General features: G+C 54.8%; 1 protein-coding gene and 1 long non-coding RNA gene across 2 annotated transcripts; both read left to right on the top strand.

Moving 5' to 3' along the window:
• Positions 1-3729: 3729 nt before the first annotated feature.
• On the top strand, positions 3730-7505 carry LOC144930944 (maestro heat-like repeat family member 5). Its single transcript, XM_078854723.1, has 5 exons — positions 3730-3738; positions 6323-6478; positions 6718-6840; positions 7229-7331; positions 7498-7505. The coding sequence occupies exons 1-5, from the start codon at positions 3730-3732 to the stop codon at positions 7503-7505; spliced, it is 399 nt and encodes a 132-aa protein (XP_078710849.1).
• Positions 7506-7791: 286 nt separating this feature from the next.
• LOC144929144 (uncharacterized) lies at positions 7792-10207 on the top strand. The gene is made up of 3 exons (XR_013634456.1): positions 7792-7867; positions 8702-8855; positions 10137-10207. It is a non-coding gene; the product is annotated as an uncharacterized LOC144929144 (long non-coding RNA).
• Positions 10208-12223: the final 2016 nt, after the last annotated feature.

The following is a 12223-nucleotide window of genomic DNA, read 5'->3' as shown; positions in this document are numbered from 1 at the left end:
ACATTGCAAGCCTCTCCCTGGGGAGGGCGAGAGGTGGCCAGGCAGGGAAGGTCTGACTTCTGTTTCGGACTCTGCAGATGTGCCCTTGAGCTGTGGAAGGCCTTGGGTGAAGAACCCCAGCTCACCAGGGAGGTGCTGCGGCAGCTGCTGGACAAGCTCCAGCAGAGACGCCGGGAGGAGAAGAGCGGCTATGTGTCCCTGGCTGTAAGTGAGATTTGAGATGTCACTTTGCGAACGCACCACGGCAGGGAGGATGGTGCATCTTTGTGTGTGTGTGTGTGTGTGTGTCTGTGTGTGAGCTTCGCCCCTTCTGAGCTTCAGGCCACAGCTCCACTACACAGCTCAGCTGACCTAACCTCCCTCGGCTCACAGCCGCCACAGCAAGCCCATCCCTTGGGTGGGGCTGCACTTTGCTGCTTGTGTCAGCCAGGGCCGGCTCCGGGTGCCAGCAAAGGAAGCAGGGACCTGGGGCAGCCAATAGAAAGTTGGGGCGGCACGTCCGGGTCTTTGGCGGTAATTCGGCAGCGGGTCCTTCATTCCCTCTCTTCCTCTTCAGCGCCACTTCGGGGGCAGCTCAATCGGGTTTTTCTTTTCTTTCTCTTCTCCGCTTGGGGCCGCCAAAAAGCTGGAGCCAGCCCTGGTGCCAGCAGCGCACGTCCTCACCAGAAGCGCTTGTCGCGATTCCTCGGTCAGGGTGGGGCATTGCGGGAAGGCTCCTGAGGGTCAGTTGACATAAACGATGCGGTGTCCACGCTGACACTGCATCGACCGAACTGCATTGACTTGGACTCTCTGCCCCTTGTGGACGTGGAGTTATGAACTTGGCCCCCAGGGGCAGTTCTGCCAATGGGAAGGAAATTCCATAGTTAGGGTGATGCTGGGTAAGTGGCCTTGTGTTGACCTAACTCTGTCGTGTAGATCAGACCTTCGTGTGTCCTGGCCACTTCCAATCAAACCAAAGAGGTGTAAATAAAGTTTCCCCCAGGTAAAAGTTACAGATCTTAAGTGGTTTCTCTGTTGGTACCCTGGCTCCGTCGTCTTCTGCTTTAGATGGCCCTTTAGTGAGCAGGTGCAGTTTGGGCGTCTATTGGAAGTATCCAGGTTTCTGGCTTTGTAAACTGTGGCTAGAAACCTTCCCAGCATGGGATCTTGAGATGTCCAGTACGTTTGACTGGGCCACAAACACTGGGCCTATGAGAACGCATCTCCTCAGGATGATTTCAGCCCCTCCAGTCACGGCTGGAAAGCCAAAGCGCAGGGTCTGCACCATTAAGAGAAATAACGGGGAATAACGTCACCCAGACTCTTCTGATCTTTCCATAGGGTTCCATCCTGCTTCCGTTCCAGCAATGGGGGAAGGTTTAGGAGCTTCCAAATGTCTCCTCCCCTCTCAGGAGCCAATCCTCTTTTGTAACATGCTGGAGAGGAAATGAGACATGACAAAAGGACAGTCGCAAATGGCAATGGGGGCAGGGGGCAGATTGGGATAGTTGAGTGAAATTCTTTCCCCCCTCCAGGCCATGAAGACCATTTACGAGGTCCTTTTCCTTTGGGGATACCGAGAAGCCATCCTGGAAATGTATCCCCAGCTGCTCATCCTCTGCGTCAGGCAAGTGCAGTTTGTGATGGATCTGCACTTGCCAGGGACCTACATGGCCAGCGAGACATCCAGCCCCGAGGAGGGATCCAGCTGCCTCAGTCTCCTAAGGTAATGACTGAAAGGAAAAGGAAGAACAGATTTGTTCTGCTAAACACCTGGGGTCCGTTCATGGCCATCGGTGGTTCGGGTGCTGTCGTTGGCCCAGGCTCAGTTGGGTGCAGCTCTCTCTTGAGGGAAAAGGGTTGAGAGCTGTGTGTTCTTGTGAGTCACACTCGCTCATGTGACGCCGTCCACAGGCCAGCTGCTTTCCCCACACACTCAGGCAGCAGCCATGTTTGTGCATCCATCCACCTGTGCCACCCGCCAAAGGGTCAGTGCTTTCATCACTGTCTGCTGAGCAAATCTGGGGGCCTCCGTCCCCGAACGCAGACAGAGCCACACCGTCAGCACATGGGGCCAGGCCCTGCAGGATCTCAGCCTCACAGGCAGGCAGGAGGAAGAGGGACCAGTTCATCTGGTTCTGTGGGCACAGTGAGGGGCTTCCATCTACACGGGAAAACCAGAGCGCTGGAAGACACCTCAGGTGGTGTAAACTGACATCGCTTTGCTCGCTTACACCAACTGAGGACCCGACCCCACATGCCAGCTTGAGTCCTGTTACCTGTCACAGTAAAGAGTCAAGTATTCAGCCATAGGGAGTGATGACACCAATCATCTTAAGAAGCTACATTGTCACTAATTGGTTAGAAACTCAACGAAACTGCAGTGTAGACAGGGCCCATTGGGCAGGGAAGCACCATGATATCACACTGGATCTATCCTCGGGGAGGCTAGCTACTGCTGACCATGCTGTGTTTCCCAGGGCTTGTGCAGATTTTCCATGCCTGGGGCTGATCTCGTTGCCTGAGACTGGTTTTTCTCTTTAGCACATCAGTGGAGGCTGTGAAGACTCTTTTCTCCATGCCCGGCTACTGGAAGGAATTTGCCATCATCCAGTTTCAGCAGGGTTGGGACACGATAGCCTCCCGATATTACTACTCACAGGGTGTTGGCCTGATTGCAAGGTAGGAGCCCAAAGTTTCCTCCTCACTGGGTCTCTCTTGGGAATGGGATTTCCGTGTGAAATATTTCTCTGTTCCAGGCTGCCAGCTCAGCCCAGCAACTGGAGAGGAACTCTCTCTCCCCCTTGAAAATCACAAGGGACTTTCTGTTCCATGTTCCAGAGCCATGATCGAGTGTGAGAACCCTCAGCTCCCTGCAGTTTTCAGAGAGGCAATCACCATCGTCCAGAGTGAGAGGGAGGAGGAGCAGAGAACAATTGCCATGGCTTTCTGTATTGAGGTGAGATACATTAGTTGATAGGCACAAGGGGGCTTTCTGGAGAGCAGCTCAGGCCAGTAAGCTCTGGGGCACATTGTCAGCAGCTCAGCAGCCTTACCGCCAGCTAGCTCCTCTCTGCACAAGGATGGTTGTGGGGCATGGCAAAGAGAGGGAGGGAGAGACAGGGTGAGATTGCTCCTGGCTGGATGTGCCTCGATGGGATTATGGGACAAGAGGAGAGGTTTCTCCAGTGCCCCAAGACCATGCTTCTCTCCTCACCTTTTCCTGAGGTTCTGCTTTTCTTCTGTCCCAGGGGTCTCTGCATGGCGCTCAATGAGGCCTGGAGATGCCCCTTTCCCTGGGGGCTGATTTGTGAGCTGTGCATGGGTCCAACTTTTGGGAATGAACCAACTGAAACAGCAGCAACTGGCTCCCTACGCACCAGAGACTTTGGGTGGGAGTAAGTGGCCCTTTGGTAAAGACGACTGTCCAGGGAAGAGACCCCACAGGAAGACCTCTGTTCCTCAACCTGATGTTGATTTGCCTCTTTGCAGTTTCTCCAGAGTCCTTCCATTGACACAGTGCTGACAAAATCAGAGCTCCGGGCGCAGCTCATGGAATGGACCAAGGACACAAATCCCGTCATATGTAAGCTCAGTCTGCGAGGCCTTGGCAGTATTGTGTTCCAGCCAGAAAAGGTAAGAGGCGTGGATTGCCCAGGGGACCAAGGACGCCGATGTCTCTCAAATAGCTCGGAAACGAGAGCCAGATCCCCACATAAACCTTGTTGTTTAACACACAGCCCTCAAATGGTGGAGGTGCATTCCTGAGCAAATCAAGGCATGACGTGCTCCCTGCTCCCAAGAGTGGAGCCCTGATTGCAGATGGGATGCAATGGGGGAGGTGGGGTGAGCAACGACAAAGGTTACAGTGAGCAGCTGGCACAGAGTGACAGGAGAACGACTTTCTGCCCCGTTGGGGGGCTCTGCCATCCGTGGTTTCTCCTAGGCGGGAGTGGTGCAGCACGTGCTCCAGGCTGTCACCCCGGAAAGTAATGAGTTGCCTTCTTCATTCCTGCAGGTGAGATGGTTACAGGCCCAGCTGCCAGGAACCGTTGCCAGGTTTTGTGACCGGGATGGAGGGTGTGTCAAGGAGGCCATGCACAAAGCTCAAGACATCATCTACCTCCTCAAGAGGGAGGGGCTTGGCTCCATCTCCCAGGACATTGCAGTCAGCCTTCGCCCCTTCATTGATGACGTAAGGCTTGGAACCCCAGGAGAAGCCCGTTCCCCCCCCTCCACCTGTCTCTGATGCCCTTGTCTCTCTCTCCCCATCTCCTTGGCTCCCGCCCCTCAGGCCTGCCATGGAGCCTCCAAGGAGCTCCCCCGCCATGGGTGGGGAATGTCCTGCTTAGCCACCTCTCTGTCAGAGCTCTTCTCGCCAAAGCTCAGTCTCAGCGCCATGCTCCCAGCCCCTGCTGCAGCCTGGCCTGGGGGAGAGGGGGCCTGGCCCTGGGCAGATACCCAGCTGTCTGGAGAACACAGGCCCCCAAAGAGGTGGAGATTCTCAGCAGGAAAGAGGTGGGTCGGGAATGGCCCAGCTCTCGGGGGCACCGAAGAGCAAAAGAAATGCTGTGTTTTGTAGCAGCGAATCCCTGCAAGGCTCCAGCAGCGGCTTCTCCCCTTCCCCAGACCAGTCTCCAGCAGACTTCCCTCCCTCTCCCCAAATCTTCTCGGGTTCTGGGATTCATAGATTCATAGATATTTAGGTCAGAAGGGACCATTTTGATCATCTAGTCTGACCTCCTGCACAATGCAGGCCACAGAATTTCACCCACCACTCCTAAAAAAGACCTCACACCTATATCTGTGCTATTGAAGTCCTCAAATTGTAGTTTGAAGACCTCAAGGAGCAGAGAATCCTCCAGCAAGTGACCCGTGCCCCATGCTACAGAGGAAGGCGAAAAACCTCCAGGGCCTTCCAATCTGCCCTGGAGGAAAATTCCTTCCCGACCCCAAATATGGCGATCAGCTAAACCCTGAGCATATGGGCAAGATTCATCAGCCAGATACTACAGAAAATTCTTTCCCGGGTAACTTGGATCTTACCCCATCTAAAAACCCATCACAGGCCATTGGGCCTATTTACCATGAATATTTAATTACCAAAACCATGTTATCCCATCATACCATCTCCTCCATAAACTTATCGAGTTTAATCTTAAAGCAAGATAGATCTTTTGCCCCCACTACTTCCCTCGGAAGGCTATTCCAAAACTTCACTCCTCTGATGGTTAGAAACCTTCGTCTAATTTCTAATCTAAATTTCCTAGTGGCCAGTTTATATCCATTTGTTCTTGTGTCCACATTGGTACTGAGTTTAAATAATTCCTCTCCCTCTCTGGTATTTATCCCTCTGATATATTTATAGAGAGCAATCATATCTCCCCTCAACCTTCTTTTAGTTAGGCTAAACAAGCCAAGCTCCCTGAGTCTCCTTTCATAAGACAAGTTTTCCATTCCTCGGATCATCCTAGTAGCCCTTCTCTGTACCTGTTCCAGTTTGAATTCATCCTTCTTAAACATGGGAGACCAGAACTGCACACAGTATTCCAGGTGAGGTCTCACCAGTGCCTTATATAACGGTACTAAAACCTCCTTATCCCTACTGGAAATACCTCTCCTGATGCATCCCAAGACCACATTAGCTTTTTTCACAGCCATATCACATTGGCAGCTCATAGTCATCCTATGATCAACCAATACTCCAAGGTCCTTTTCCTCCTCCGTTACTTCTAGTTGATGCGTCCCTAGCTTATAACTAAAATTCTTGTTATTAATCCCTAAATGCATGACCTTACACTTCTCACTATTAAATTTCATCCTATTCCTATTACTCCAGTTTACAAGGTCATCCAGATCCTCCTGTAGGGTATCCCTGTCCTTCTCTAAATTAGCAATACCTCCCAGCTTTGTATCATCTGCAAACTTTATTAGCACACTCCCACTTTTTGTGCCCAGGTCAGTAATAAAAAGATTAAATAAGATTGGTCCCAAAACTGATCCTTGAGGAACTCCCCTGGTAATCTCCCTCCAACCTGACAGTTCACCTTTCAGTACGACCCGTTGTAGTCTCCCCTTTAACCAATTCCCTATCTAGGATTCTAGGCTCTCCAGACAGAAACTGCCTCTGGGACACCCTGGGGCTGCGCTGTCCTGCCCAGGGTCTCAGGCCCTGCACAAGATGTCTATGGCGCTGGCCTGGTGCCCGCCCTGCTCCCCCCACCCAAGTCAGTTCACACGGGGGAACCGGAGCAGCGGGCGGATTATGACTCTGTCGCGTTCTGCTCTGATACTGCCTGGCTTTAACCGGGCGTCCCCACCCCCCGTGTGTCATTGCCAGGAGAGGGGCAGTGTGCGCTCAGCTGCCATTTCACTGCTTGGCAACGTGGTGAGCAGGGTGCAGGACCCGGACAAAGCCCTCGTGCAGCAGGAAATCATCCACTGCTTGCTCCCGCTGCTGCTGCATCTTGCAGACCAGGAGGAGAGTGTGACACTGGTAAGTGCCACGGACATTATTTCCTTCAGAGCAAAGAGCCAGAATCCCCTGGGGCCCCCACTCCAGTCATCACCAGAGCCCCTTGCCCAAGCAGAGTCTTCTCCCGGCTTCACTCCCTGCTGGAGCCTCGTGCCTCATCCATCCTCACAGCACACAGCACAAGGGGTGGAGAAGGTCCAGTGTCCCCCACACTATCCCTCTCTCAGTGAGAACCCTCTTGGTCTCCCCTTCTCTTGCAGCGATGTAAACTGACGCTCTTCCGCTGCGCAGTGTTTCTCGGCTGGGCTCATTTGAAGACGCTGTTCCGCAGCATGGCCTGGGATGGCTCCTCACAGCTCTTGAAGAGTGTCGGGAAGTGCCTGGTAGGTGAATTCCTTGTGCCTTGAGAGGGGTGAATGGGGACTTGAGAGAGACCTTTCTAACCCCACAGCCTGAGGACCCATCCGCTTCGGTCGGGTTGCAAGACTCTGTTCCAGGCTCTCTGCTGGTTCATTTCTGCAGGAGTTACAATCCGTTCCCATTGTTGACAGTTTCCTCCACAACTGTCAGACCTCCAAACTTTTGTCTTTTCAAATGAAAGCGGAGGTTCTGGAGAACACAACAGTGACTTCAGAGAGGTGCTGCTCTGGTGTATGGGTTCGTATTGGCGGTTGCCATGGCCTGGCTATATGCTTTGGCTTTCCTGGACTATTCGCTGTGGGGAGAATATGCCATTTGTATATTGTGCATTTCTTCCTTCTTTCTTTCCAGATGCAGAACAACGAGAGCCACATCCCCAAATTCCTGTTCCAGGCCCTAGACTACCTGGAAAGCTCACAGACAACAATACGACACTCTGCAGCCTTGTTCATTGGTAAGCAGAGCAAATTCACTTCAGCTTTCTTAAATGTTTCCTTCAAAGCCCTTTTCTAGACAGCTGCTCTGTTCCCTCCGACAGCACCAGAATCCTAAAACGGGGGGTGTGTGTGTGTGTGTGTGTGAGAGAGAGAGAATTAACATGAATTCCAAGATGAAGGGAGCAACTTAGCTGTATTGACTGCACCAACTTCCCCTGCCCACAGCAGCTCTTTGGCTGCACCTAGGGGAGATTGAATTCACATCATGCTGGTTTGATGTGAATTCAGTCTCCTTTAGAAATCAGCTTCTCAGTAACTGCTGGGCATCTGATGCTTTATCTAATGTGCTTTGTGAACAGATGTAAGGAATGTATTTAATTTTCCGAAGGGCTGTCTTGGGGAAATGGCTGCATCTTCAGCAGTTTTCAGCGAAGGATTTGAAAAGTAATGAGATCCATTGTATTCATTGTATGTCTAGGAAATACTATCCACCATTACTGTGATTTGTTGTCTGAAACAGTGAATGAAGATGGCATCTTCCGCCTGTATGAAGGTAAGGAAAGATCTCTGTGTGTTTGTGCCTCTGTGGGAAGTACAGGGGTGCAGCACAGGGCCCGAACACAGGTTTGAATGTGGACACAGGTCCCTCTCTGTCTAAGGACAGCGTTTAAGGAAGAAGGATGGTCATGCGAGCGTCATCGAGCTACCACAATATGTGTATGGGAGCAGGGGAATTCCATCTCTAGCTCCTAGTCTAGACGTTGCCTTAAAGCTGTGTGGGGAAAGTGTCTTCATAAAGGTCTGAAAGTCTGTAATGGAAGGCCTGACAGTATTGAAAAGAGCCGTAGTTATTAAGGATGATGATGATGATGATGACAATTACCCTCATCACCTGCCCTCCCTGTAATGGAGTGATTGCAGGCCAGGGAGATTCCCTCCGAGATTGGTCATCAGCTCATAGGAAATCCCATGAGGGCACATGGGAAACACTTCTCCCTGTGACCTCTTGAGGAATGAAGGCACAGGGCCACAAAAGATTTCAGTAGACATTAGGAGCCTAAATCCCTTTGTGGATCTCGGCCTAAATGTTGGATGGTTTAATGTCGCTGCGGCTGTCACTTTCCTGTTCCATCGAAAGAACAAGTGCCCCCAACCATCTGTGTGTAGGGGTGTGTGTACGGGTGTAGGCCGGCGGAGGGGGAAGTGACAAGAATGGGGTCTCCTCTCTGTGCAGGGCTATTTTGGGAGGAGCGGAGTTCTTGTTCTTGTGCCCTTAGACTCTTGGGGAGCTAATAGCAGGGGGCGATGGCCATCGGGAGTGGAGATTTCCTAGGCACCAGGCACATCAGCACCAGAGGCTTTTCAACCCGTTTCCTCTTGGTTTCAGCTTTTCAGGAAGTGCCTTTGAAATCTGACAGGACCACGTGGTACATCCTCAACAGACATTATAAATGGTTGCAGAAGCTTGTAAATCTCGTGTCGGGTTCTGCATTTGACTAGGGAACCGGGACCGACACAGAAGAGCTCTTTGTCCTGCTCTGGTACGTACACCAGGCGCTTATCAACTTTTTGGTGTCCCTAGCCTCTGTTTGCCAGCAGCTAGGAATGGGTGACAGGGCATAGAGCACTGGATGATTCCTGTCTGTTCACTCCCTCTGGGGCACCTGGCAGTGGCCACTGTCGGAAGACAGGATACTGGGCTAGATGGACCTTTGCTCTGACCCAGTCTGGCCTTTCTCATGTTCTTATGTTTGGAACTGGGGCTGAACAACGAGGTGGATATTGGCAGATGACACAAGATTATGCAGATTAATCAGCCTAGAGGAGACTTTGAAGAAGTTCAAAGGGATCTAATCAAGCCATGTGACTGGGCAGCACCATGGTGGATGAAAACCAGCGCTGATCAGGGCAGGGCCATACACATGGAAAGCAGTGCGGTGAACGACTCCTCCATGTCGCTGGGTTCAGAAGCCAAAGCATGGCTGGCTGGGCCCAGTGGTTGGAGCAAGGGCGCTGGGGCCGCGTGCTCAGAGTGGTGGAGGTCGAGCCGAGGGGAGCCAAGGGTTGGAGCTGGAGTCAGGAGTCAAGAGCAGGATTGGAACAGGCTGGGGAGTAGGGCCAGGGCCGGATTAACAATTCCCGGCCCATGGGAGCTGCGGGGGAACGCGCGGAGGGAGGGCAGAGCCGACAGGCAAGAGCAGCCCCCGGGACAGAGGTTCCCGGTGCAGTGCTCATCGCGGCGACGTGGCTGTGGGGGGACAGGAAGAGCAGCGCGCGGAGCCGCCTCGCCCCCACCCCAGCCAGGCAGAGCCGGCCCGGCTGGAACGCAGCACACAGGGGCTTTAGGGGCTGCAGCTCGGGCCCCCCTTAGCCCTGCTCCTTTCCTGAGTGCACCATTGCCCCACTTCTGCCCCATTGCCACCCTCTGTTACAGGGCAGCACCCTGGAGCTGATCTCTGACATCTCTCTCCCTGGAATGAAGTCACTGCAGAGTCAGCACAACCCCACCTTTGGGCACCATGTAGGACATCTCACCCCACCGCACAGAGCCCGACATTCACACAGCTTCTCGCATGTGGTTCCCTCACTCATCAGTGCCAGGCGGAGAGAGGAGAAATTCTCCCAGACTCCCTTTAACCATTGCCAGCCCCCAGGGTAGTAGCGGTTGCCGGGGGTTGGGTGCTCTCTTTAAGAAATGCCAGCTCTCCGGGAAGCTGCAAATGAACATTAGCAAAGTGGGGTGGTTTTGTGCAGTGGAAAACCACCGTGCTTGAAGGTTTTGTTTTTCTAATTTGTGCTCCTGCCCTTTCTCCCTCTTCCAGACATCTAGAGGCCAACAGGAGCCAACTGAGCCCACCACTGATCCCATCTCTTGTGAGATGGCAAAGCAGCTGTTGCACGGGAAGGAGGAGACAGAAGAGGCCGAGCAGCGTGTGCCGGGGTGTACCAGCCCCACGTAACCCCACAGTCTAGGCGGAGGAAGCCAAGCCCCTCCCCAGCCCTGCCGGACACGCTACAACTGGAGCACCAGTGTGAAAGGGAGCAGCTCAGCTCACGCTAGGCAGAGCACCGAAAATGGAGGATGCACCTTGGAGGCTCCAGTCCAGAAGCAGCTGAAGCCCCGAGGCGCCGAGACCCAGCCGCACCCCCGGGTGCCTGCAGACGTGCAAGGGAGATCGGAGTGTCTGGGAGTTTCCCACGCCGGGAGCCCAGAGACCCCCAGCCCGTGGCCGAGAGACTTCTCCTCTGAAGTAACCTGGGTGAACGAGCCATTGTCATGCTGAGTGACGTCAGCATGTTCTGGTTGGATCCCCACTGACTCAACGGCAAACACATTGGCCACGGACAAGGCCCTGGGCTAGGGCAAGGGGGAGTAAGGAGAGTCTGGGTCCCCCTGCCCTGGCTGCCATTCATCCTCGGGTGGCTGCCCACGTCCCCATTGCGCCACTAGACTGCACAGCCATTGACTCTGGTCGTTGGGCCACACAGCCCCGACGGAGAGGGCAGCCGCACGGACTCTGGTCTTTGGGCCACACAGCCCCGACGGAGAGGGCGGCCGCACGAACACTGGTCGTTGGGCCACACAGCCCCGACGGAGAGGGCAGCCGCACGGACTCTGGTCGTTGGACCACACAGGCCCGACGGAGAGTATGGCCGCACGGACTCTGGTTGTTGGGCCACACAGCCCCGACGGAGAGGGCGGCCGCACGGACTCTGGGCATTGGGCCACACAGCCCCGACGGAGAGGACGGCCGCACGGACTCTGGTCGTTGGGCCACACAGCCCCGACGGAGAGGGCGGCCGCACGGACTCTGGTTGTTGGGCCACACAGCCCCGACGGAGAGTATGGCCGCACGGACTCTGGCCGTTGGGCCACACAGCCCCGACGGAGAGGGCGGCCGCACGGACTCTGGCCGTTGGGCCACACAGCCCTGGATGGAGAGGACAGCCGCACGGACTCTGGTTGTTGGGCCACACAGCCCCGACGGAGAGGGCGGCCGCACGGACTCTGGTCGTTGGGCCACACAGCCCCGACGGAGAGGGCGGCCGCACGGACTCTGGGCATTGGGCCACACAGCCCCGACGGAGAGGACGGCCGCACGGACTCTGGTCGTTGGGCCACACAGCCCCGACGGAGAGGGCGGCCGCACGGACTCTGGTCGTTGGGCCACACAGCCCCGACGGAGAGGACGGCCGCACGGACTCTGGTTGTTGGGCCACACAGCCCTGGATGGAGAGGACAGCCGCACGGACTCTGGCCATTGGACCACACAGCCCCAGATGGAGAGGGCGGCCACACGGACTCTGGTCGTTGGGCCACACAGCCCCGACGGAGTGGGCGGCCGCACGGACTCTGGTCGTTGGGCCACACAGCCCCGACGGAGCGGGCGGCCGCACGGACTCTGGTCGTTGGGCCACACAGCCCCGACGGAGCGGGCAGCCGCACGGACTCTGGGCGTTGGGCCACACAGCCCTGAGTGGGAGGGCTGCCATTTTGGCTCTGGCCATAAGGCCAAACCACCCTGAGGCTAAGGACAGTTATTTAGTTTCACCCATGGGACCTCGCCCCTTCACCCCTAAGGCATCGCCCATCTGTCACCATAAGACCCACACCATGATATAAGACTTTCGGGATCAGGATGCAAATATGAGTAGAAGCAAGGAGTAGCATGTGACCTCTCTAAGAGCTCCTGCCACTCCTCTACCAATATGGGGGTGTTTTATCTCCATCCATGTGCCTCAGGAATGGATTTGACCAATGGGGGAAAGTTCTGGGGCAGAGTGACCCATCCGGAAGTGGGTCACGTGACCCCTCCGAGAACTCTTCCCAGTTGGGGTGAGCCTCAGCCCCTTAGGACCAGCCAGAGAGGGGATTTCACCAAATCAGGTAAGTGCTGTGGTGGGGTGA

The sequence above is a fragment of the Lepidochelys kempii genome, chromosome 11 (assembly GCF_965140285.1).
Source record: "Lepidochelys kempii isolate rLepKem1 chromosome 11, rLepKem1.hap1, whole genome shotgun sequence".
NCBI classification, from domain to species: Eukaryota; Metazoa; Chordata; order Testudines; family Cheloniidae; genus Lepidochelys; species Lepidochelys kempii.
The sequence above is the reverse complement of the archived record's forward strand: the minus strand, read 5'-3'. Positions and strand labels throughout refer to the sequence as shown.